This window comes from Varroa destructor, unplaced genomic scaffold (genome assembly GCF_002443255.2).
Source record: "Varroa destructor unplaced genomic scaffold, Vdes_3.0 BEIS01000003.1, whole genome shotgun sequence".
In the NCBI taxonomy this organism is placed as follows: Eukaryota; Metazoa; Arthropoda; class Arachnida; order Mesostigmata; family Varroidae; genus Varroa; species Varroa destructor.
Window position 1 is genome coordinate 22,242,785 of NW_019211456.1, and position 26,245 is coordinate 22,269,029.

General features: G+C 41.4%; 1 protein-coding gene and 1 long non-coding RNA gene across 12 annotated transcripts in view; one reads left to right on the forward strand and one right to left on the reverse strand.

The window, feature by feature from the left end:
• The window catches only part of LOC111247000 (cadherin-like and PC-esterase domain-containing protein 1), a 173,296-nt gene that overhangs the window by 37,227 nt on the left and 109,824 nt on the right, over nt 1–26,245 (reverse strand). For 3 of the 6 annotated variants that reach the window (XM_086984964.1, XM_022797508.2, XM_086984965.1), the window contains 2 exons: nt 21,378–21,537; nt 11,835–11,976 (listed from right to left, as the gene is read on the reverse strand). In XM_086984964.1, coding sequence (XP_086841090.1) covers nt 11,835–11,976; nt 21,378–21,537 — 302 coding nt within the window. Of the gene's footprint in view, nt 1–11,834; nt 11,977–21,377; nt 21,538–22,999; nt 23,144–24,073; nt 24,172–26,245 lie in introns of those variants that run through there. The other 3 variants (XM_086984967.1, XM_086984968.1, XM_086984966.1) reach the window with 3 other exon arrangements.
• LOC147756678 (uncharacterized) overlaps nt 1–26,245 on the forward strand; it is a 53,339-nt gene that overhangs the window by 4,499 nt on the left and 22,595 nt on the right. For 2 of the 6 annotated variants that reach the window (XR_015324765.1, XR_015324766.1), the window contains exon 2: nt 10,111–13,470. This is a non-coding gene — a long non-coding RNA (uncharacterized LOC147756678). The other 4 variants (XR_015324763.1, XR_015324762.1, XR_015324764.1 and 1 more) reach the window with 3 other exon arrangements.

A 26,245-nucleotide genomic window follows, 5' to 3' on the forward strand; every position in this document is an offset into this window, starting at 1 on the left:
CCTAATTCATTGCCAATGCCAGTGCCAATGGAGCAGAATAATTGATAAGTTTATCTACTTGTGAATGCCCCTACCGCGGTGCACGATAGGCAGCAGAGTTGTCCTGGTATTGTTGCCGTCAAGCCACTAGCTTCTATAATCGATCGAAGATAAAGCGGGTCATTATATAGATTGACTGACGAGTATCCGTTAATCCGACCGTTAAGCAAGTTGGTGGCAAAAAATCTTCTATCTAATGTCTACCCGATTTTCTTTTGGCTCAGGTGTGACACATTATCGACATGTGTATAATGTCATCATGTATTGATACGGCAGCAGCAATAACAACGGGGGCAATCGTTGATGCTGTTGTCTAAAGGCAGTTCCATTTTATAGCATGATCCAAAAAGACATAAACGATTGCAAAAATTGCTCATCAAACTGGTAATTGAATAATCTGTATAGAAAAGCAGACAGCAGAATGATTCCCTGCACGGCCGTAATAAAAAAAAATGTAAAATAAAATTCTATAGTTATAACAGTAGTAATGATATCATCTGTGATCGTGCAAATAATAACTATTAGAGTTCTTGTAAACATCTTGAAGTACTTTATTATACAAAGAAGATTGCCAACGTGGATGGAATATACTATGTTGAACCAAAGATAAATTTCCATCAACATCAGCCATTATGACTTCCTGAATCACCACAAAAACACTGACCTCCAAATAAATATGTATAATGTGGAATTTTTAGCCCAGTAAGCGAATCCAGTTGTCATTGTCGGAGAATAAGTGTCGGGTACTTCAGTTCAGTCTCTGTGGTTTAACGATGAGACTTCTTGATTCGCTGGAAAGCCCAGAGAGGTGCAGAGAACAAAGACCAGGGGATCGGTGCCTATTTCCGTAGGCAACCACTCGCTTAAATTGTTAAAATCGTGCATCTCATACAAACATATACATGCATAAATATATTTTGCCCTCGGTGCGTACGCCATCTAGAAGAACTAGAAATCATATCGGACTGTCAGCGAAAGAACCGTCAAAACAAATTGAAGACCGTCTAACCACAATGAATTATTCTTTTCCCTTCAAACATTACCTTAACGATCGTGAATCCGACCGAGTAGGCGAAACTCGCTTGTGTAATTTGAAAATATCGGCACAAATCGACTGTTTCTGCCAGACGGGCACTATAATGTACCCATACCCTACAATCCGTCGAACTAAGCAAAAAGGGTGCACAACCATTATTAGGACCGATAATATTTCGATATTTATTAGCTTCGCGGCATCTAGAAGCAAACACATGTACTGAAAGGCAATAGCTGATTTCTCGGTGGCTATATAGGCTAAGTGCTAGATGAATGAGAAAATAGAGGAACCGTTAAAAAGGTTCTCAATAAACAGTGATGCAGCCATATATGCATCGCCGTGTGCACGTACGTGTATAGTTATGCAAATATAAATACAAGTATTCGTGTAGTGAGCGATAGAATCAAACACTGCTCCATAGAGAGGGTTCATTCGGCATCACCCGACCAACGACAGATTAATCCGTCCATCTATTTCTAGCTTTGAGCCGTCTGCTGTTTATGTCTGTTTAGCATATTTTCTTTTACATGTGCATTGTTGTGTATTTGTTTTGACGTTATTTTGACACTGTCGTAGCTGGCCAACGTTGGGGTTACTTCAATAAAGCACTCTCTGCAGTACATGAGTGGCAACGACGACGGAGCAAAGTCATGCACGCACATACATGAAACGCGCTAAATACTGTACAGTAACGTGCGTCACGTACTCTCTGATGAAACGAGATCTACTTTACAAAGCTATGTTAAGGGTTTTTTGCATGGCACGTGTTACCGTCAATATAGACATGTACGGTGGACCCATTTATTAGGTTTGCTTACCATTATCTTAGACAAATAAAGAGTCAAACGGACAAGCCACTCTAAAAAGGGGTTAACTAGAAACAGCAGTAACTGTTGGAGCAGGGGGTGGCCACAGCCTTATCGTATCGTAACTACATCGCAGACATAGTAAGTGGAATACCTGCGCTTGTATAGGTTACAATGAATTCTTCACCGTGTATGTCCGTAACGTTTTCGAGTCAAACCCTATCGCAAGACGGACCGTAGCGAATGCTCGTTATGAACCCTTAAAGGTCAATTCATTTTTGAAATCGAGCTCCATCATGAACCTGACTAGAGTAACGGTCGAATCAGTAATTATATCTGAAGGGGAAGTCTCTAAACGGTGGAAAAAATACGTTTAGCCAACGCGAATCTCGATCAAATAATAGGAAGATGCCTACACCATAAACCGGTGACGGTACAACGCCGAGACAATGGGTGCACTTATGTCCACGCACTAGTCTTATAATACTTCTTCAGTAAGGATACCAACTCAACTATTAGTATTCAGTGATATAGCAAACAATTGACTGTACACTTTCTATTCCGCTTTCATATATTATATAATTAGAGTATATTGCCGATGTCTGCCTATTATTATTGGCTCACTGACATCCCTCGTATTTGGTTTGAAATGAACAAAGCAAAGACTACCATTGGCGATCGTGTTGTGTGATGACTAGACAATATATAGCGAACCTAATTGACTTTTATGATATGGCAATATAATCGTTGAAAGAATACTTTAAATGAGCCCACTCTCGCGTTGCTCTTGTTTGGCTTTGGTTTTATGCCTGTCTGGTCACACACTTAGCAAAGCAATTTTGTTCGAGATTGATTTTTATCGTTTTTTACTTTGTTTTACATGTAGTTTGTTTCAATTAAGGGAAGTGTTTTGATCGAAATATAGGAATCAAATGATTGGCTCGGCAGAAACATGCACCGATGCGGACATCAACTTCGTTTTATAGTGTAAATAAATTGGAACATGAAAAAAAAAAGTTATGCCACTATAAATGCCGAACCTGTGGCGTTGACCGTTTGAGTTTCTTATTGATCGTTTTGTGTTCTACCCGCATCATTATTTACTTCCGGACGCATACTTAGCGATACTTTTTTTACGCCAATTTACTTCTTCTTCTTTTTGCGTGCTGTCAGTTCACCTGTTTTTGCACAATACGTGTGTCTGCCTAAATATACATAAATATCTTCAAATTTTAGTTGAAGTCTTTTACACATGCGAGGACACATATCAATCCTGGATCGAGGGGGAGTGTCATAGTTTGTTTCCGCAGAACCATTTCACATATGTACCCAAAGACAAGTTACTCATAGGTATAATCCCGGGTTTATAAAATAAGTAAATGGAAAAACCCCTGTAGTTATATAATAGGAGCGAGCGCAGCATTCTGCTTGTCAGTTACCTAAGTGGCTTGTATGCCCTTGGTACCTCTCTGGCGCAACCATAATTGAATCTATTGTTATCATAATGATCATCATCTCTCTTAATAGCGTTACCGTGAACAGTAGCCGTAGGTAAAATAACAGACGTAGAAGAAATGTGCCAAAAAATAGTACATCTCATATTCGTTGGTCGTTTGAAACTACGTGCAGAGGTTTTTGTAAACCTCCGCACGTAGTTTCCTCATGTGGCGTTCGTACCGGTTTTTGCTGCGCTCACTAAACACATTACGAATGCACGGTCTAAACGGAAGATCGGTCTGAGCGAACGAAAATGTTCATTGGGGCAAACTTGTGGAAACAATCGGTGTTAACCACGTCGAGAAAGACAACAAACGGTGCAGTGATACACACACGTAGATCCTGATACGCGCGTATGGTGGTGTTGCAATATTTCATATCCATTTGCAAAGTCAGTTAGTTGTATGGAAGCACAACCGTGCGCGACAAGAGCTGTAACATTCCGACATCACCGTAGACATCAACACACGAAGAAAAAGAAGACTAATGAAAGTCGGAACGCGTCGAAAACCGCTGCGGGCACTGCCAGCAATAGGAGGGCCATTGATGCTCTGGCCCGTCGGATTCAAATTGTGTTTCAACACAAATACGTGCATCGGAGTCACTTCTATACGTTTGTGTAAATCCATTTGCGCCTGTCTTTGTGGTCATCTGTATTCAGCGTCACATTTATATGAGGTATTGTTACATAGGACAATGATGCTGAATATTTCATCACGAGAAGTAACGATGCATAAAATTAATCGACAGCTAATATATTAGGCTGTTACAAACGAACCCGGCAGACTTAATATTGGGGAGCTTCTGGGATACATGCCGCTAAAAGAAGAAATTCAGCTCGTAAATACACCAGCTTTCCAGGGGTTCGCAGTGAAGGCTGACGCAGCTCACTGCGGGAGAAATTGGCAAAGAAAAGGAAATGTCATCTTTTATTCCTAAAAGTCAACATTGGTCAAGTTTTCATTCCTCAAAGGCCATAGCGTCCCGGAAGCTTATTGAGGTTTGGTAACCACTTCAGAAAAAAGGGTCAAAAGTGAAAGTACAACAGTCTTTAAGGACGAATAATAGAGTATTGAAGACCGACGAGGAGGTGAACAGATATCGGGATCCGAAGAAGAAGAGCGCACTGTCGCAATCGAGGAGGATCTTCGCGAAAACCGAGCTTACGAGTCTAAGGGCTATGTCGGTCACAACTGGCATTCTATGTATTCCGAGTGCAACTCGAAGCGTTAATCAACAAAGAGCTCGCCGGTCGCTATAAGCGAGGCGTGGTTCAATATCCATCGCCAATCGGTCAGGGAGCCGGAGCAAGAATGAGGTCGCTGTGGAGAGAAATCGATTTCGATGGCTGTGCCGAGTAGGTTCGGACGTAAGATGACGATGGTGGTCGTGATAGACATTGGAGGTAGTTACCTGCAACCATTAGATACTCGCCGAAAATAACCAGTGCAGCCCGCGATCTTAAGTTCCTCAAAAAATGGACGGAGTAAATGGCCAATCACGCAGTTTAGTTCTTTACCTCAACAAATTGTAGCACTGAGCGGAGAAATACCCGCTTATTATACCGCCCTAGGTCCGTCTGATCACAGAACGTTCCGTATCCCCGAAAAAACAACTGGTGAGCAAAGATATTCCACTGTCGATTTATTTTGAGAAGCCTTTGATAAAGAAATTACATACGAAAACGAAAATGATACATGCGTGGCTATTCAGCAGCGACTCGAACGATGAGACAAATGTATGGCAAATAAAGAAGGGCACCTCTAACACAGTTCCTAACCTAATTTGAAAGCGGGTTCGCTTAAGCCTATATCTGCTAGTCTTATACCTAAAAAAAAGGGAGAAGCTTTCGAAAAAAACTTGAACAAACGTAACAATCAGCGTTTATTTAATAGAAGAAGACTGGTAAAGACTAAAATCAGATAATTTTCTGGTATTTTCGATTGGGAACAACATTTTAGTCAGTTATCAGCGTTCATCTAAATTTGTTCGGCCCCAATCGGTTCTCTGTTTACGCTTTCACTTCTTCAATGACTAACTCAACATATTGCAAAGTGTATCCAAAGGAGCCAATGGAATGTAACGAGCAGACCGTGGATTACGTTCAATAATAAAAACAATCACTTCATAGTATGTCGATATTAATCTACCAGTTGTGTTCCAGACGGCAGAATGTTTCACAGTCTTCGAAATTGTCCAATATGATAGCGTTTCCGGCTTTATCATTTACATTATGGATTGGCTAACTTTGTAAATTAGCCTGGCGTACACATTATTTCGACTAGACTTGAAGCTAAATGTGTTCAACCAAATCCGCCGTAGAAGCAACACATTTGTGGAATCTGTTTAAGCAAGTAGAGGAACATATCGGTTATGTATACGATACTTGGAAACGACCTAACGGATCCTGCTGCAGCTTCGCTAAGATGTACAACCTGCGTGATGATTGTTTAGAAGAATTTAGAAGATATTTTACTTTTCTTTGGCCTTTCTTTTCTTTTCTTTGATTTGTGTTAATGCACCAGTTGAATGATCACCAGAGACGTTAGCTAGACTGGATTCAATGGTGGCTGGTACGCAGCTGAGCTGTTAACCGCAGACCGAATAGGAGAGTGTTAGATTATTTGAATCTCTAAGAATCTAGATACTTCTTGAAGCTGTCACTGGAAAGAAACTCTCAAAAAAGTGGCAAGATCTTGTACCAAACGAGGCTCGATGATGAGTTTCCAGATGGATCAAGCAGAACTAACCTGATGCTATCATCGAGCGCTTTTTCGTCCTGGTTTTACCTCGGTAAACTGGCGTATTCAGCTGAAGTCAGGTCGGAGGTTTGGCACTCCTTGTGATAACGAATTAATTAAAGGTTTGTTATGAGATATAGCCTTAGGATGCTTTCTACTAGCCATTCATCTTAAGAGCTAGGAAACACGACATCGAATTACCCGTATACAGAAAACACGTTTGTTTATATTTTGTGTATGGCAGCGATTTACCAAGCAGCGTCTATAGAGTATTGTAACTCTTAATTAATACACAATCAAGGATATCGATCAATTTGATTTTACAAAACAAGATAATTAACCGCAACGGGACGCTCTCCTACAGTTGTACAACGTACGCTAACAGAGCGTAACTCAAAAAACTTGTTTCGTATAAATACCAACGAATGCTGTGACATTTGTACAATCACGTTACATGAACCATATCGGCCTTATCGAATAAGAGTTGGTCCGTTTAAAGAATTATGAGTAGATAAATAGCTATACACAGGAAAATTTGTCTCCATCCTTTAGCACGCGTGTGACTCTCATATAGCACCTGTGCGCGAAGTAAAAGCACCCGTTCGTGTTACGGCCATGGGAATTTGTCTGCTGTGAAAAAATTTTCTGATGTTTCAACACGTACGGAACAACGAGCGAGGCAACGCGTCCGCATCAACCTGTAAAACATCTTCTTGACAGCTTTGAAAAATTCAAGTTCATTTGTTTTGAATTCAGTTTAAACAGGAAGAAGGAAGAGACTGTGGGTTGCACTAAAGTCGCAAGAAAAAATCAAGCATTCATAGGGAACAAGAAGGCATCATACATGATCAAGCGACCTTTACTATAATCATTATCGATAAAAATGCAACGCGCTAGAAGTAGCTATGATTCTAAGAGCAGTTCTTTATTGATGTCTTTATTGACGCTTGAGAACTAATACGTTCAATTTAGCGTACGTGGAAATCATTTATTGCTATGTAAAGCTATTTTATTGTTATATATATGTGCAGATATATCATGCTGCACACCAAATAGTTAAAAGCATGTGCTTTCATTTGGTCGTGCAATCTGCACGTTATTGCGCGGTCAACATTCGTCACATCGCAAAAGTGTCTACGAAACAGTCAGTAATACCTGTACCGTTAACAAGTTTGCCCTTAGGTTTTTTCGATTAAATATGTCTTCCTCATAAAATGTCCATACTTTTTCTCACCGCTGGCCGTGTTGAATTACTCTGGTGGCTACGGAAGTTCTGAGAGGAAAAGGATTCCAGCCACTGTGATATTTCAGCTAAGTGATTTTCGGTTACGATGCCGTGATTTATATATATATATATATATATATGGACACAAGGAAGTTGAACAAGTCATCGAATTTAACTAAATATAAATAAAGTCATTTACGTGTGTTCCGCACAATGACCTTTCAAGGTTCGTCTGCAAAAATATAACACAATTGTTTCTAGATCTAATATGGCTTCAAGATGGGTAGCATGTTTGCCCAACATCGGAAGTTGTTCTGATCGAACCTAGCGATGTCAGCAATAGGTAAACCGTAGCTTATGTGATGCTGTTCGAGGTCCAAATGTACGGTGTACTATACATATCTGTGTACGATAAAAAAACAACTAGCAGAAACAAACCCATGGGTACCGTAATGTCTATTGTCTGCGATCAAAATTTACAAATCTTTATTTGATTATATTATTCCGCTAAAAAAAGCAGGCTCGAATCTACTGTCGAACAAATGAAATAGCGAAACTAATATATTACTAGGCCGTTTGAGGTAGTCGTCCCGTTGCAGTGTCTGTGCACAAAAATACAACTTCCCAAAAAAGAAACCACTCGAATTTAATATCTCTGTTACGTTTCTCTTGTTAGTTACCATTCAAACGAAGAGAAAATGCGATAGTCAAAGGTGTATCTCTGCGAAAATAGATATGACAAAACGTGTACAGGCATATATGGGGTAACAATAAGACGTTGAAGCTTACTTCGTTGCCGAAAGCGAGCGAACAATGAACATTTACCCTGCCCAAATTTAGAGTGCATATAGGGGGGCATTCCGCTGCGACAATGGTGATGTTGAAACAAAATGTTTTTCTAAACAATTATTTCGAAAAATAATTAAAACCGGCTGTGGATCGATTGAAGCCTTGTCCATCGAGCAGTCGAATCCGTAAAGAACCAACCGCTCGCTGAGCAACTAGTTAAATCTACGGAGTCATTCGTCAAAATCGGCGAGATGACAATGTTTTGAGCCGGCCTCTATTATTATTTATTGCGCACACTGTCCGATAGTAAGTCGGTAATTAAAATGGTCTCATTATTTAGCGGCCGCATCGTGCAGTAGCAATTCAAATAGGATGATCAAAGTTCCTGAACGGACAACGCCTCTTTCAGCGCGGTACGGCAATTTCAGGGTCAAAATAGTTAGGCGGAAATATGGTGGACGACATGGTAGCACGGTTGTTTGTTTACCTAGCGAGCATCCTGGACACAGGAAGTTCACGTTTTTACGCTTCCAATAAACTTCCACTTTATACTTGAGTAAGATATATATATATATATATATACACCCTTATGTGAAGTGACAATGGATCCAGGTGTTAAATTATTATGCAATCATGTTTTGTAAAAACTTTAATGTTACTTCACTCGTTCGCGCAAATACAGTTTCGGCCTTCGATGAACAGAATGCCCCACAGAAATAACTTCGTTGTGTGCTTCTGACAGTATAATTGCCACTGCCGCAAGTGTTGCCTGTGAAATTATCTGCGTATAGAGATAGAACATGTATGGAGCGAAAACGAAGCAGCGAGTAATCACGGTTACGCGGTGTTAGGTGTAAAGGCCTTGAGCTTAGTAAATACGTCTAAAATCCAATTTTCTCCATTTTGACTTCTTCCATAAGCATAGCACTCTACCAGTTCTAGCTGCATATCGAACCAATGCGAACGCCATGTAAAAACTGGGTAGATAGAATTTAATTTAAGAAAAAGCACCAGCGATGTTATGACACCGAAGAATCTCTACGGGCTCGAATGGTGGACAAACGGTGCCAGCCGTTGAATCGTTTTGGTCCCTGTAGGGCTCATACTAGACGCTGGCCGCAAACGATTACGTCAAGAAATCAGGCGTGCGTTGTCAGCTTTTGGCATTTGACAATGACAGCGGGGAAAAAACATTGACCAGTCTGTAAAAGTATCACTTTAATTTTCTCATAACAAACCAACTTGTCCGTCTAACACTAAGCAGTACTGCCTGCTTCGGTTGCTGTAGTACGACGTTATTCATTCGATGACACCAATAACAAACGCAAAATGATGAAAAAAAAAAAAGTCATGATAATACCTGGAATGACGAACTTTGCAGGAGTGTGGAACGTACACAGTGACACTGGTAGCATCGTTTTGTTATAACGTACGGACAAATATAAAGATGATAAGGAAGACGCGCGGTCTTCGCCTCCTCTGAACTAGCTGACGCGCTAGAATCAGTATAAAAGCTAGCTACTATTAATATTATGCTGAGTATTCAACTTTCTCTATTTAGACGGTCTCGCAGACAAGTACTACGCACATTGAAAGTACGCAAGGCCTTTACGAGTCGATCTTTCCAAAACAAAGATGATATTTATTAATAATAATAGTACTCACTATGATCATGATTAGAATATCGACGCTAGCTGGCTGGCTGACTGGCTGGCTGGCTGGCTGGCTGGACTAATGGTAACCGCTATAAAAAAATTATGCCGACAGCTCCTTGTCTCCTGCTTAGATTCTCCTGATCAGGACGAAAATAGATGCAGAGGACGCTAGCAATTCGTGCCAGCTGATAACTCGAATATGATGTCATTCTCACAATTAGTGCCAACTAACCAAGCCGTTCGGCTATGAAAAGTCGACATTAAATTGATAATTGTACTGTTGTTTTTTTTTTTTTTTCTTTTAATTTCGTATGTTCTACAGTTTTCGTATAATAAGAACACGTCTTCAAGCACTGTATTCGTCTGCTGCTGTTATCCGCCTGGCTCGGTGATTGAGCAGCACTGCCACGTCAGCCTCCTTATAACAACGTACAGCATCTCAACTTGTGGATTTAGTCCTATTCTCGCATCTGTTGACAATGTTAGTCATGGCACAGCCTTTAGGCCTGTTTATCCATAACGACATTTTCTATTGTTACTGTTCAATATTGCTCTGTGTGTCGCAAGCAGCCGGAATAAACGACGATACCCAGTCAACATAATCGTTCAATCAATATAATTCCTATATGCATACACGCGCATGTATGTATATAGGAATAGTCGTCTGTCGTTTTCATCTAGAAGACCGAAGATGACTTAGCTATGTATATAATATGCCTTAGCGCATATATCGGTTATGGTATAAATGTGGAACGTTTTTTGAACGTTACCATTAATCTCGTTGTATAGTAAAGTGAAGCAGAATTTAAAACATGATACCTTTCGCTTACGCTCGTAGTACATACGTATATACGAAGCCATAAGTGGTACCCTTGAGGTGTCTGTGTTCCGGTTGGCCCTAGGCTTTTCATCGTAACTTTCGTTCGAGCCACTTATTCTCAATACAACGACAAGCGTTCAATAATGGCATAATTAGCTAACGGGCTAAAACTCGAGCGAAGCTTCGCGAAAGCGAGTACAAGGATGCATTACATAAATTACCAGCTTTACAGTGTTCGCTCATGATGAAGATCTAGATGGACAATCTTCTTCCCATTGCCTCCTTCTGTCTTAAATGAGGCCATTGCGGCAGCTACCATTGACTTTTATCAGGAGCCACCCTGTCGGATTTATACTGAGGTGTCGTAGTTGCTTCGCTACGTCCGCTGCCTACCATTTATCTTGGTCATTCGTAGCTGTTGATATTGCTGTGGTTAACGCTGGTGTAGGACGTGGAATTGGTTCGTTCAAGGGTTTTGTGTATTTATCTGCGTGTGTGTGTGTGTGTACGTGGGCGCGAGTATATGTCCGTTCCTGTGTGTTTGTCAATGTTTGCGGACCTCGTTTATTTGTTCGTGGCCCCGGCGACCCTAGTGGTCCTTCTCGTCTAATTGGCCTCCCGTCTAATCGACGTAGAGGGTCTGTTGCCACTGACGCTGGTGATTAGATCGTAGAAGGACAAAGGACAACGCTGCGAGGACATCACCCCGATGATGACGACGACGACGACGACGACGACGACGACGACTACAGCTGTTGGGTGGACCCTCGCAGGCATCTACTCTCTTAGAGTTGACAATGCAGAGGCGTTAGTTGAACAACAGCCAACAAGTGAGACTAATACGTCCTGTGTCATCGGACTATCGAGTGACAATGGGTGAAGCAGATCAAAACTGATATAGTTAAGGCACTTATACACATGAACAGAACTAAAACGAATCAACGGCAAAACCTCTAATAAATGTGTTGCTTCGGGCTCATTAAGTCTAATTGTGATTGTAGCTCAAACATTTACTGTATCAGCTAACACAAAAGCTGGGTTTACTTAGCTGGTGATACAACTCACGTACCTAATTACGTAGTAGTCGAGAGGTGCTCGTATCTTTTACTTGTACTTTTTTGCAGAATACTTTAGGCTGGATTTGTCCACAGTCACACTGTCCAGTTCTTTGCAAACCTACGTATATAAATAGACAGGCCATGGCTTCTCTGGAAGGTATTACTTACCGTCGGCGGAAAATCCGTTCTTGCACAACGGCAGGTGCTGCCTGCTGTTCCAGTAAACTTCCCAGTTAGGAGTGTGTAGCCGTGACCCAGAGAGTCGCTCAACTCCACAACCGCGGGCCTCGTCCACCTTTAATTCGCAGTCCTATAATTGCAACAAGAAATTTCCAAGAAAATTTACGTTTAGATAAAAGAAACCGTACGGTTTATTTCGCATATAGGTGTTGCTGATCTACCCCAAATGGGCCACCTCTGGCTAAAAATAGAGTAGGCATCATTTAGGTTACATGTTACGAAGTACAAGGTAGTATAGAGTAGTATTGCTTCTCTTCCGTCATTGAGGTTCGATATTTCATCCCATGCTATTGAAATTCGTCAATGCTGTCGGATGCCGCCATATCGCTTACGACAGACATAAACACGGAGGTGGACAATTGTGTAAGGTAACGCCAAACATTACCAGCATTCATAGTAACCTTGGCGTCGTTCCGTCATAAGCGTACAGTATAGCGGGGCTGGAGAGCACCAATAACGATCGGCCCACTCTGTCCAACAGTGTTAAACCCAAAGGATCCAATATGGCTAAATAGCCTATGTGAGGTGAGGATTAGTCGACTGTACGTGCGTCGTATATCAAATATAGAAAAATAAATATGGAAACGTGTGCTTGTGTCGCTAGTAAAGGCGTCAGCGGGAACGACGGCTGTCCCGCAATTGAAATAAAGCCATATTTTAGATTAGCCTGTATGGCATATCCGCTGCCGTGTACGTATATTTTTTATTACTATATGCGAGTAACATATTCGACGGCGTAATATGTACACAATATATAGCAGAAATAAAGTTAAGGACGTAATTGTCGGCATAAATTTACTTTCTAGCGAAGCAACGGTTCGAATGAAACACATTGAAAAGTTTCATTTCCGTATTACAACATCCAGCATCACACGCTATATCATGCTAAAACCTATCAGATGTAGCTGGCTTTAGCACGTGCATAGTAACGCAGAGGAACGCTGATTTCAGTTTTTACGTTACGATTACGTATCATACGTAACTAACATGTCAACCATTGCTGCGTCTCCTTTTTCTTCTCTTAACTATTACCAGAACTATGCTTATCAGATAGATATTTAACAGCAAGTAGACCATAATGGTATGTGCAAGCATTGAGATGACGAGAGAACAGACGCTAAATAACAAATGGGTACTACGTTAATAATGATTCACAAGACAACGTTATAATCTATTGTATTATGTTGCACGTTCGGCGGGGCAAAGCTAGACAATAGGTGAGGCGATGATAAACAAAATCAGAAGAGCGAGATATGATGAGGTTGTGTACTGATTTTGTTGCCATTTCTGGCAGCTCATTTTATGCTGAAGAACAGAATGAGTAGAGGAAGGGGCAAATGACGAGGTAGAACTATACCAGAAAAAAAAATACTAACATGTGTGGAAGTACAACATTTTCAGCGTATTATACTGCTGCTCGTTACTGTGCTGCGTATCCGAACGACAGATAGCCTAAACGTAGAAGACGATTCTATTGTGTGTTAGTGAACGTATTAATTGTGTTGTGGTCGACGAAGTATTGCCAAGATGCCAGTCAGTGTCTGTCGGCAGAAGTCAATAGTCGGTAAGGTAAACTGGACGCAGAAGTCGAATGAAAACACGGACGAAATTGCATTTTCCAAATATACTATATAGCCTTTTGTCGCATATCTCATGCCTCTTCTCCTGAATTCGGCTAGACTATTTATGTTATCACACTTCTTCAAAATTCTGAAGTGCTGAATCTCTACGACGCTTATATTGTGACTGGAGTCAGACTGTTCTATTGTAACGAAAATTCTGAAAGAGAGAAGTTTATTGCATAGAGATTACCATGAGTATCATTCAATTATTCAATTTAATGTCTAAATCCTACCGGTATCCCTAATGTCTAAACCTACCGGCAAGCCTAACTGATCAAGATGATCCCGCTCGATTACGATGGGTCGCGTTCAAGATTAATCATTGTCGAAACCTGTCACAATACGGCATTACTACATAACTGTCGAATCGAACAAATCGCTACATCCGTAGTAAAAAGTACAATTTAAGCATGGTCATCTATTGTTTCTTGGTCATTTACTATGAGAGAATTCTCCTGCCAACGCCAAAGGGCCGTCGGCGACACTGAAGTACAATGGTCATCTACGATAGGCATGTCATCAAGTTCGTAATGAAACATTTTCTGGCACATCATTTATTGCGCGACTACCGCTCCCAGTAGCACGACAGCGCTAGCGTCCATTTCTTAGTAAATCAATTCACTGAGAAACACCGCAATTTGGCGTCACGAAAAAGAGGAAGTTTGACGACGATTGCGTATATACGATACTATTATAGTATATGGGTTTTCGCAGAAAGTGTTTCCACTCAAAATGCTGTAACAAACACTAGCACAGCCTGTTACGAGGACAAACAGCTTGTTTGTACTTGCTGATGATTTTTGAGTTGATGACTCTATCAATGACAATAGAAGGACAAGGTCGAGGCACAATTTTTTGGTGGTGATGGTGTAAAAATCCTGCGCGCATTCTCCTAATCCGTGACAGAAATAAATCGCGAACGATCATCGCGGTGTGCATTGAATTTGCACACAGGTACAAACGATTACTATTAGAAAGTCTCAAATGACACTTCTCTAATTATTTTTTAAAAAAGGCTGCAGGGGCAGTCGGATTGTGTTCTACTGTCTGTATCTATCTGAGCGCGCTGTAAACGCAGCTAATTGGTACATGAAGTAAAGAACGCACCACCTATTTCTTCAAAATACGGCGTCATTCTTCATTGATTTTATGAAAGAATCGCGGATACCTATTATGTTTGAAATGCAGTGCATTTTTCCTTAGAGAACTATAACTGGCAGCAACTTTGAAAGTGTCCTTCATTCTTATTCGTAGCTGCGTTTCTTATTACTATTACTCGTAGGTTTTTTCAAAAATCCCTTGTTAAGGTAAGCGAAGAAGTAGCGTCAAAATGAGCTTAATACAGTGGATCCAATTCGAAAAGTTCTTACTTTTGTAGTGGCTCACATATAAAAGAACTCTAAATGATCTCTTCTCTAGTTTTGCCGAAAGACGTATGTTATAGCCAAAGGCAATTCTCAGTCTCACCACAATTTATACAAAATCTCCCAATAAACATTGCTTCTAATAATCTCACTTTCCCAAAAGACGTGAGTCGCCATGGCGTCCCCTTGATTCGTCCGTGTTACTCAGGACATCATCGTAAGGACAATACTTGCTTCCGGACACAACGGAATTCTTGTATCAACGGCAAAGATGTGGTCGGACCATATATGAATAATATGACCGGATTATAATTTATGTAAAGAATTGCTTTAAAGGACAGAAAACTGAGAGATGTCTGTTCTTGAGTCGTGCCTAGAACCAATCACTTCTAGCTTTGTCATAAAGGTTAATAATAGAGTTGTATTGAAACACGAAATACGTAAACAGTAAATAAATAACCAAGTCAACTCAATTCAAAATAACGCTATGCTTTCTCTAGAAAAGACAATCTCACTTTGGAGCCTTAATCGTCCTGGCTAGACACAATGTTTCCTCAATCGTTTTCTAGTATTCTTATAAATTGTTTATGGTTTTTTTTCCTCTTTTAGATCAGCCTTGGGGCCGCGCGAATAAACGCTATGTTCAAAATACTAGCCTTGTCAGTATCATATCGTATTTAAACAGTCGTTACCCTTTGCTGGCTGTGTTAGGGGCTAAGCACCTTAGACCAGAATCTAGAAGTCGGCACGGGGACAATTTATAATTTAATTTAGCACAAACAAGGCTACGCTAAAATCGAAAACGGCTGGCAATTAGCTCGCTTATAGAGGTGTCTATGTACATACATATATATATATATGTAAGTGTAGAGCTAAGTCTGGTAAATGGGACAATCATAATCATACATGCATAACATTAAAGTAAAAACATTTTCAACTGATAGCATGCGCTATGTAATTAATAACATTTTTTCATTCTCGAGCAGTCGTTCGATCAATTTCACCCAGTGCCATAACGCAAGCGATTCAATACATTCTCATCCCATCTCGTACTTGTCAGTCAAAGGCCGAGCTTGTTTACAGTATGCGTCTATTATACATAGTTGTAAAGAAACACTAAAAAAAACTAGACACTCGCCTCTCTGAAGTTTACTAATTATCTATTGTGATAAGTTGTATGTCGACGTATATGGAACGTTCGTAAGTGGTGCGAAAGCTTTTAAAAAATGCGAGAACTTAAAAGTGTTTCGTTCGCATCTTCAATGAAACAGAATGTACCAGCTGACTTGGGATCGTACAGCATAAAGGGGCGGTTCCGTAAACGCGAAATAACATAATCGGACTTTTTAGCGTTCCTCTCCTAAGTATTAAATGTAGCACTCCATGAAGAAAGCTGATAAAACACGTTATTGCATCCATCTGGTTGGGTCTTCTCAGCCAGTGCATCAATTAGCATGGCAAATAATAGGTAATACTAGTCAGTCCGTTGTCGCAATGATTATAGCTTAAGTGCGCTTTCGGTCTTCGTAGCATGACTCCGCTGTAACCTGTATCTCTCAGACTTATATGAGAACCGTTCGCTCCTTCCTTTCCCGCGAAGGACTAGACGCCTGTCTGTATTTAAGAAGCTGCACGTTTCGCCATGACATTAGAAAAGGATGACGATGTGCACCGGAGTACGCGGGGCACTGGCTCCGGTAGGAGGGGCAGCAAATAATCTGAGCTGACCTATAGATCTGATAGTAAGCGCTCGCACTGTCATTTACAAATTCCATTAATATTACTGTGTTGGCCTTACTTCAACAGCAGCTTTCTTGCCCATCGCTTCCGCCCGCTGATAAGAGTACTCAAGTACCGAAGTATTCCGCTGAGAAGCTTTTTGCAATCGCTACATTGGCTGATAGTGAAAGCCAGTTACTCATCTCCAAGATATTATGTACTGTGGCAAAATTGGCCGAGTTGGTTCGTACAATACAGTTCTGACAAACATTGCCGTTCGAATCTAATCGGGTAGACGCGGAGAGTTTGGTCCGCGCAGGTATCGTTCGTTTTCTAAGTTTCGTTGCAGACGTTCAAAAGGTAAAAACCCATGTTTGTTCTTCGCGTGCTGCCCCAGGGCGACAGGGTGGTTTCCGGACTTCTAAAAACAGTCGTATCTGTTTTATAATTGCCTCGTTACTGTAAAAAAGACTCAAAATTATGAAAAGATTGAATAAAAGCAGCATCTCATGATATTATTTAGGATGCCTGCAAGATTAGCATATTCCTGAAACTGCACCGCCCTTCGAGACTGAAATCGAAAGAACTCGCATCTTTCTGAAGCTCGAGCTATATTCTACACGGGACATAAATGCATCAGATGACTGGAAAATCCAAACGAGACAGCTCTGCCTATTAGTCTTAGTTTGCATTGTGAAAGCATTGTATAAAAACATAGGATTACTATTTATGCATCTTAAATAATGAGAATTTTAGGGTCTTAAAAGGTACAGGAAACAGTGTGCGTATTTGGTAAATTTCGTTAGGAAGTACTGATTAAGTTCATGGCTAAATAATTTACTAGTCTAAGATGTCACTACTCATATTCATAGATAGATTATATTCTTCAGAATAGAAAACTAAAAATTAGCAATTAGAATCATCTTCTACTATTCACTAATTATACACATTAGTCTTTTGAGTGTTTTTGGTCGTCGACAAGATTCTTTCACACCTTGACCATACTTTATTATTCTTTACATGGCAGAAGTGTGTACTCGTCGGATACGGTAACATATCACATGCCTACACTATCCAACTTAGCTGAGCACAGCTTTGTACCGCTTGGTGTATTGGTCACCTTCATCGGCCTTTTTATTTTGCTAGCCTTATTCATAGTGCTTACACATCTGGAAGTATTATTGTATTTGCTCTGTGGGCAAACAGCGTTCCCAAATTTATCTCAAACGTAACCAAGGCGCTATCTATAGCCGCTCCTAAATCTCATAATAATCGTTTCTACACGTTTCTCGTTCGTCACTTCTCATGAAGTACGGTCTTTAAATGCCGTTGCAACTTACCCTGCACCAAGCGGCGGCCGGTTGCTTTGAGTCGTTTGCGTGCACACTTGCTCCTGTAGTCGTCCCATCTGACATACCGGCCATGTTTCAGCGTCTTCCCCAGACCCTTGCTCACGAGCTGTCGTAATCTCTTCGGTCGTCGTCATGTCTTATTTTTACTTTGTAATGACTCGAAAAAACGTTGATGGTAACACTGACGTCGGCAGCGACGACATTGCTTTTTTTTCTTATCGTTTTTGTGCTTTTCGTGTTGCCCTCCTACAGCTTCTTATAGTGTCTGTATCTTGAGATCGGACTCCGCTAGTGGCGCTTAACGCCGGTGAACAAGAGGGAGCAGAAGAGACATCTGGAGGTGGGTTCCTGCCTTTTCGAAATTGGCCCTAGAAGGAGTTGGAGCAGGCCCAAAATGCAATTCGACTAGTGCGAAAATCCTTTAGCCTCTAGCAGCTATAGATAGTACATGATAACTGCTACAGAAAGACATAGCTACAAAGGCCCTGATATTAGTTGGTATAAACACAAGTTTTGTAGAGGCGTTGGTTTAGCACCTGTGCCTCCAGCTTCGGAGCCATTGCCACTAAAGAATATTGACAAAGGCAGCAACGACCGGACGGTCATTTCATTCGCACACACACTCTCAACATTGCCGTAAAGCTGCTTTCTAAGTGTCGGGTATACGTGCACGTGCAGACGAAAAGGTAAGGTGCATTTAAGCCTTTTAACTTTTAAAATAGCCAAACTTAATGCTGCCAATCCGGTAAAAGGTGCCGGTTGAGAGGGCTAAGGCGACAACGGCGACAAGGACAGGAACCCTGACGATAGCTGTACTCAGGTTCCGGTGCATAAAAGCTTTTACATCCGCTTATTCCCACCTCCTCAATTGAGTTGGTTCGGGGTGAGCTTATATGGCTAGCAAAGTACTAGCGGGCTAGCAGGCGAAACTGCACATGCCTGCAGCAGCCGAAGTTTCTCAAAATCTCCGTTGACTTTTAGGCCTTCCGTTTTTTGCACAACCTTAAAACGAAAAGACGCTTCTTGCTTTTCAACTTCAGTGCGACAGCGAGGACCGTAAGCGACAGCAAGGTCGGAAGCGGGGCCAGCGCTTAGAGGCGTCAGATCCAGGCGTACGGCAGTGACGGTACCAGCGTTCTAGCCACTGTCACTATCGCATCTGTGTGTCCGTGCGTCGTCCGGATGCGACAGCGCAGAACAGGAAGTCGCTAAGCTTCGCACCACATACCGCTCATTCATACTTCTTCATGCGACGTCTGCAGGGCCATTTCTAGCAGCAGATTCTCGACGAACCTTGCCGTCGGGGGGGGGGGGGGGGGGAGAAATCCAGAGAGTGTGGGTAAGAGAACCCACGAAAGCGCGTAAAGTCATCCGGGGATTTCCGAGTTCGCCACTATTTCCTCTTATTTGCACTGCTGCCCCTGCTACTAGACTGCTGTTATTTCGATCCTCCGCTGCTACTCTAACGCAAACGACTAGAGGAGTTTCTTTCCTCAGCTTCGTCTCGTTTTCCCTGCTCACGTCCGATTCGAACCGTTCCGCCATCCTGTCAGCCAGCCCAGCTCCGGTCCGTTTGTCTAGAAGTGGACGAATTCCTTTGGCCAGGGGGGAAGAGAGGGGCGTAGGGTAATGATGGTATAGATAGTGTTAGCCTCTCGCAGAAGCGTTACCGAGGGCATTCATTCAAGGGATTGAAGATATTGCTTGCAGAGTACTTCTTTTGCGAATAGATACGACACCGCATATTTATTCAGCAAGCACCAGGTATGGCTGGCATTGCGACTGGAGTCGAGCGACGACCGGCCAGCCGGCGGGCGGGCATAGCCAGTGTTGCTGGTACACCCGGTTCAGCATGGCTCTTTCCGGTTCCTCCTCTTCCTGCTGCTGTTACTTCTCCCTCCAATAACGATAGAAACCCGCTCGTCTTCTTTTCGCCTTCAAGCGTGGGAATTCGAGCGTATCCATGTGCACGACAGGTCGTCTTGCGCCCCAGCAAGACCCGTCAACGCCTAGCGGGTCTTCAACGGTTCCCGATCCTCGCGTACCCTGCTGTTTCTTGTCGCTTGGCAAAAAAAGCCGGAAGACGACCAAGAAAATAGGCCAAGGAGCCATCTCTGCAGCAGCCTCCCAAAGGATATCTGCGGAGAAAAATATCAGGAAGTGCGGGATTCACTAGGCCTCGTTCGACCCGGTGAGAAAAAAGACATCTGCATGATCCGTTGCGGCTACCACCGCCGCTTCCACAACCGGTGCCACTGTCTCTATCAAGGGAAGAGCAAGCCAAGCGGAACTAAGAAGTGTGTGGATTTAGCCGTTTCTGCGGACACTTCTTGGTTTTCCCGCTGTGATGATGGTGGCCGATGGCTGTAAAGCCGAATGCCAACCATCAGACCCCTTTCGATGCTAAACTGGAGGACCGCTCTAGCTTGATATTAGCAATAAAGTAACAGCGGCAGAAGCAGCAGTAGCAGCCATACTGCGAAGAAGCTGGCGATGCCCTGACTGCAAACGACAAATGCACAACGTTTTTTCGAAGCGTACGAATGGTTATCAATCTTGACGTTTGTCCTTATATTCATCGTTCGTTGTTTAGCTCAGCAAAACTCCGTAATAGTAAAAATGTAGGCGCTGGCGACGAGGTCATACACGACTTGGTTATCGAGAGGCGACGTTGTATTAAAGTGACCATATGAGCTCAATACGCCCTAGCCGGGTATCGCGACCAGAGTGATGTCACAACGCAAAAATATAATAATCACAGCGGTCTTTCTGTATCACGCATGCAAGGCAAGTGTAGCTTTGTTCCGCATAATATCGTAGTTAAAGAACGATGAAAACTGGCTATTCCTACGAGTGAAGTACACGATACAGATTTTATATAACAAATTGATGCTCATAGCATTTTGCCATTAGCGCTTCAATAAGTTTATTATAGGGACACGGTAAAGCTAATTATGTTGAGTTAAGTGACGCAGAAAGTTATTTGCGCAAGTTCAGCTAACGTTGTTCAAACGAAAAAAAAAAATGCTATTTAGAAAACACCCAATGTTTATTCATCCTTTTTATGTTTCCGCAGTAGAATTATCAGCAACATATGGCGGCTATTTTTAAGTTATGGCCATAATACTGTCCTATAGAAACACCGGAATACACCATATAGGTGCATTCACCATGGTAATATGAGTTCGTACCAGCTTCGATGTTATCGTTTCGTCTTGTTATTATAAACGATACGGCATTAACACTGGCTAAAAATTTAATCTCATCTCGTTCAGAACACCTCTAATGTTAGTTAAAACTAAATTTGGATATAGAAAACGCTTTCCTGGTGCATAGCACGCGGATAACGTGTTATTACTGTCACAAATGTTGCATGATCAATGGGTATCAGTTATTGAACACCGATTGACTTACCTGGTACATTTGGCACACGCGAAGAGCGTGGACGTGTGGGGGCGACGGAGGTCTCTGGCGCGTGACAAGTAGCGTATAACTGTTCAACGTGCGCGCCTTATCTCTTGTCGTCAGATGCAAAATCAGCATGGTCTCACCCGTACCACAAGTATAGTTTAACCTTCAGAGCAGTTAAGACAATACAGAAGAAATAGGCACACGGTTGGTTTGTTGTGAGGCAAACGTCAAGTTTCCTTTGCCCATACGTCGCAGCTTATACTCGTTTCATGTGTAAGCAGAAATAATTAATTAGTAAAAATATTATTAGCACGTTATCTGATCCACAGTTTTTCTCCGAGCTACGGATTTGAAGAAGGCACACCTTCCGAGAAGCGTCCGCTGTTCGCTAATTTCGAGAAAAGGTATCACGGGTTCAAATTCAAAATGCAAAACACAGCCGTTGATTGTGGGTTCTATTATATGCTTCCATTATAATTGAGCCAATGTATTGAGGAGGAGAAGAGAAAAGCTGGTACATGAAAAAAGTAATCATACAGACTCGCAAGCTTTATAACAATACATTTTTTTAGTTCAGTGTTTGTAAAGTAACAATATTCCTGTATTATTATTTGAGTCAGGATTAATGAAAATACGAAAAATTCCGTCTACCGCCTGAGATTCTAATAGCAGAAAAAGCACTGATCTTCCCGATCTGTGCTAACGCTTCAATGCTGCCATAAATTAAGACGACGATAAAAATAAATACAAAAAAATATGCTTTAGGGCTAATTTCATGTTCAGGTCTTGACTAGGGCTGTATTGTCTGCTATTTACCTATTATAAAATATGCAGATAATCGTATTTTTCTGACAAGTCAGAGTCAGCCGTTGAACACGAAGCCTGCCAAACGGCATTATGGTTAAGTTAACTATTCTTTAGCGCCAATTCAACATAAGCTTCTGGAACCTTTCATTCGTATTGAATCAATCATTTCCATTTGCTTCGGCTTTAATTAAAATAAATTAAAAAAAAAAAAAAAAAACAACTATATATTTATAATATGTATTCATGTAACAATAGCGGCAGGAATAATGCAACCAAATAAAACGCAATCGAATCAACGTAACGAAGCCTAAACCAGGTTACAAGCACTCGATACCCGTATAGGGACCATAGTTTGCACTTCGAGAGTTTACACACGACGGCTCTGTCATGAAGAAGTACTTCATCTGCCTCAGCTCCTGCGCAAACAGACAATCAAATGGAGAATGGGACTCAGGCGGAGAAGAGGCCGCTTCTTTTTGAGTGGCGTAAAGCCTAGCTAGTGCCTCGTCATCCTAGTAGTAGCCTTAGGACATCGTCGTACATATGCAGCACGATGCCTTTATTAATTACATGATATTTGTTTTGATAGCAAAAGTTTACGTCGCAAAAAGATGTATATGCATGTTATTATTTTATTTATGTTATTTATAGAGATTAGTTTATTACGCCTGTTGTCCAAATCCTTCTACTTATAGGCTGTGTTATTAGTGAATCAGTAAGAGCCCCATCTGTACAACAATTTTGGCCTCCGCCGAGGCTTCATTACCAACATCTTGATTCTTCCTCTCTGCTCTCAACTAACCTTACAGCAAACTTACCAAGCTATGTCCGGTATGCTTGGACTTGGGATTAAATTACGCCGGGATAAGAACATACCGTTACTGCAGCAGCATCGCCTCACTCACAATTTTATTGGCATTCATCGTGGAAGTTGTAGGAAGTCAGTTGGGTGAAGTGCCAATCTATATAGAAACAGTTGGTAATAAAACGATACTATAATTATGCACAGGGTGGATAAAGGTCACTGTATAGCTTTTAAAAAACAGCTTTCGCTTTGAAAAAAGAACATACATTAACGAGTCGATTTAACTGTGTAACGTAACGGGAACACTTGTATGTTACAATTGTCTAGCGTAGTTTAATATAATAATTTTTATATATCTCTCCAATGGCTACCTAAATGAATGTGAAGAAACTAGCTATATTTTTTTTTTTGACAGACCCTCTAGGAACTTCTGACCGATAATACGTAGGAGAATATGCCGCTTCCTCTTTCTCTAAATTCTAATACTACGAAACTTTTAGGATTTTCGAGATGCGTTCTGGTCAGATATGTCCCACAGTTCGTTCATTGTCTAAATTTCAAAGAGACTACCAGATTATCTCTCGCATTTTATAAGACTTTTGTTAAGTGGTAACCAGGTTATTTTTCTAAAAATATTCTCAACGGTTAACTAATGCAGGTCGCCTTATAAAAGTGATTACGTTGTACTATATTACATCATCATCCTGCGGGCTATGCAGACCGAGGAGGCAGCTGGCTATATGGACCACCTGTAAATTCTGTCGATGCTATTTTTACAGAAAATTATATAACTAAGCAATCTAAGAGACTAAATGAGATATGCGTATAAAGTTCAGCTAAGATTTTCAGTTTCCGCACTCGTCATATTACATCTTGTTGTGTCAATATCGTGTCTCAAATTTGCTTGTAAAAGAAATTCTAACAAGCTTATAAGTAAAGCCAATTCTTTGGATACATATCAAAATATTGTCGACATATGTACCATATATCGAATAATCATGATTATGGGCCAGAATTTACCATGATCAATTATTCATGATATAATCATGCAGGCCTCATACGGTCAACTTTGCAAAATTGTGCGCACATGTTACTGCTGCTCCTGATTCCTCCGACGTTCGTCGATGGGTTTGTCCTTGGACCATTCAGTGCTCGTTTCACACTGCGTAACAGAACTCCATTGGCCTATAATAATAAACGAGTCATAACCTTTGACCTGCCTTATTCGACACTGAATGGTTGATTATAAAGCATCGTTCCTTGCAGCCACGCTAACAGTCCTTTCTAGGAAGACAGCATATTCTTGCTATTTTGTCAAATTATTGACTTGCTAGCACGAAAGCGTTAGCTCTACCTCTAACACATTTTGTGGGGGGTACACAGGCCAGTAACCTTGATGTCTTCAATTTATATCTTTTGATTGATTTTTTTTTTCTAAAAATCAATGAGTTGTAGTGAGCCATTGAGCCCAGATAATATAGTCATTTTTAAAGAAACATATATATGTGTCTTTAAGTAATGATTTCGTGCAAGGAAGAGTTAGTTATTCGATAAAGCCAGAGTCAAAATTTTTTTTTAAATATGCTTATGAAACACATTTAGAGGAGACAACGTTCTACCGTCTTACTTCTTTAGTTGGTGAGGTTGAAGATTATGACTCGTATTTTATATATCCGCATTAAGTTTCGCCGCGCAGCGTAACGCTAGGTTTCAAATAGTCCGAGTACTGAAACATACATAAGTTGCATTTCGCTAGAGAAGTGAGAAGACACTGCCCTCCTAAACGCACGTCACCGTATTGAGGCCTATATAAATAATATCATGGTTATCCGTGATTCCGGAGGTAATAGTTATGCATAAATAACTGTAATCGATGATCGTAAGGATCTGCAGGCTGATGTATATGTTGACACCATTGTTTTCACCGAACAATAGGTTATATGAATCAAATCGTCAAAAGCATAATTGACCTTTGAAATGAAGCCTTTTGACATAATACAACGAGTCCAAGAGTATGATGTCTTAGTTTAACTCAACACATTCACTCGTATGTACACTTATTCCTGGCTTTTACTTTGAAGCCATTCAGTTCTTTCAATTCCTATTAGAAAAACTACCGTCAATCAATTGTACAAAATATCCGACCGCGCACATTTAAAAAATCGTGAAAAATAATAAAGTTTGAAATAAAAATTTACTGATTAGTTAAAAGACGGAGTATTAGACATAACCCTTCTCTCTATACAACGTCAAGCAGGGTCTCTAGTATTTGAAGTCAAAAGGGATCTCAGATTCAGAAACGTGGAGCGTATGCACAAGTATGAACATGTAGATGCAAATTAATCGCGCTCTGGGTATATACAGGCGACTTCTTACTTCTTCTTTTTTTGTGGATACGCTGACGTCTGAGAAATTCTATACTGAGCGACCCAATATTTACACGGTTAAAGGACGTTTTTTTGAATGTGAAAAGAAAGCGTATCTGCGTATATTACATGGTGTAATTGCAATAGTTGGTCTTGCTGTATAGGAGATTTTAGTTCTATTGTTGATATGTAGTAGAGGTTAGTCGCGATTATTTCTTTCCCTGTCAGGCTCTTGTAATAGTTTAAGAGGTTTTTACGTGCAGAAAATTATGTTATGTCGCCAGTGGGGCCCTTTGCTCAGTTTGTCTCCGTTTCTCCTCTAAAGAATTCACTCAATTCGTGTCTACTCACCCGCTTCCATGACTCAAGTTTTGAAGGGCGTATGGAAGAAACTCGACCCAATCAACTGGTCCTGCACTGTCACGCCTCAGCTTTCAATACACCGCACAGTGGTGACCCTGTCACTTCTTCTTCTACGACGACTCAGCTACCCGGGCTCGCTTGTGGCAACAACATGGGTGAGTGACTAAACTTGTGAATGTGTACACAACGTGGAGGAATCGAGGGGGAAGCAAGCTATTGGGATGATCGGCATGTCCAGCTGTGCCGAGGGTCAACAGGGTGTGGTGGGCGTTAGAGGCCAACCGTGAGGTCAAGATGCCTCTCATCCAAAGACCCACTTCTCTTTACCGCTTTTCGTCACCCCATTGGCATCGTCATTCCCTTATTCCCAAAGATACATCGTAAGGTGTCGGGTACTAAACGCGCCACGAGATAAGCCTATTCCCTTGGTCCTTCCCAAGCGCTGGCTTGATGGCTGATGGGCCTGCCTGAGGACCCTTTCCACACGTCGTCGCTTATGCCTAGGCCTGCGTCCAGTTTCGTTGGTGGGG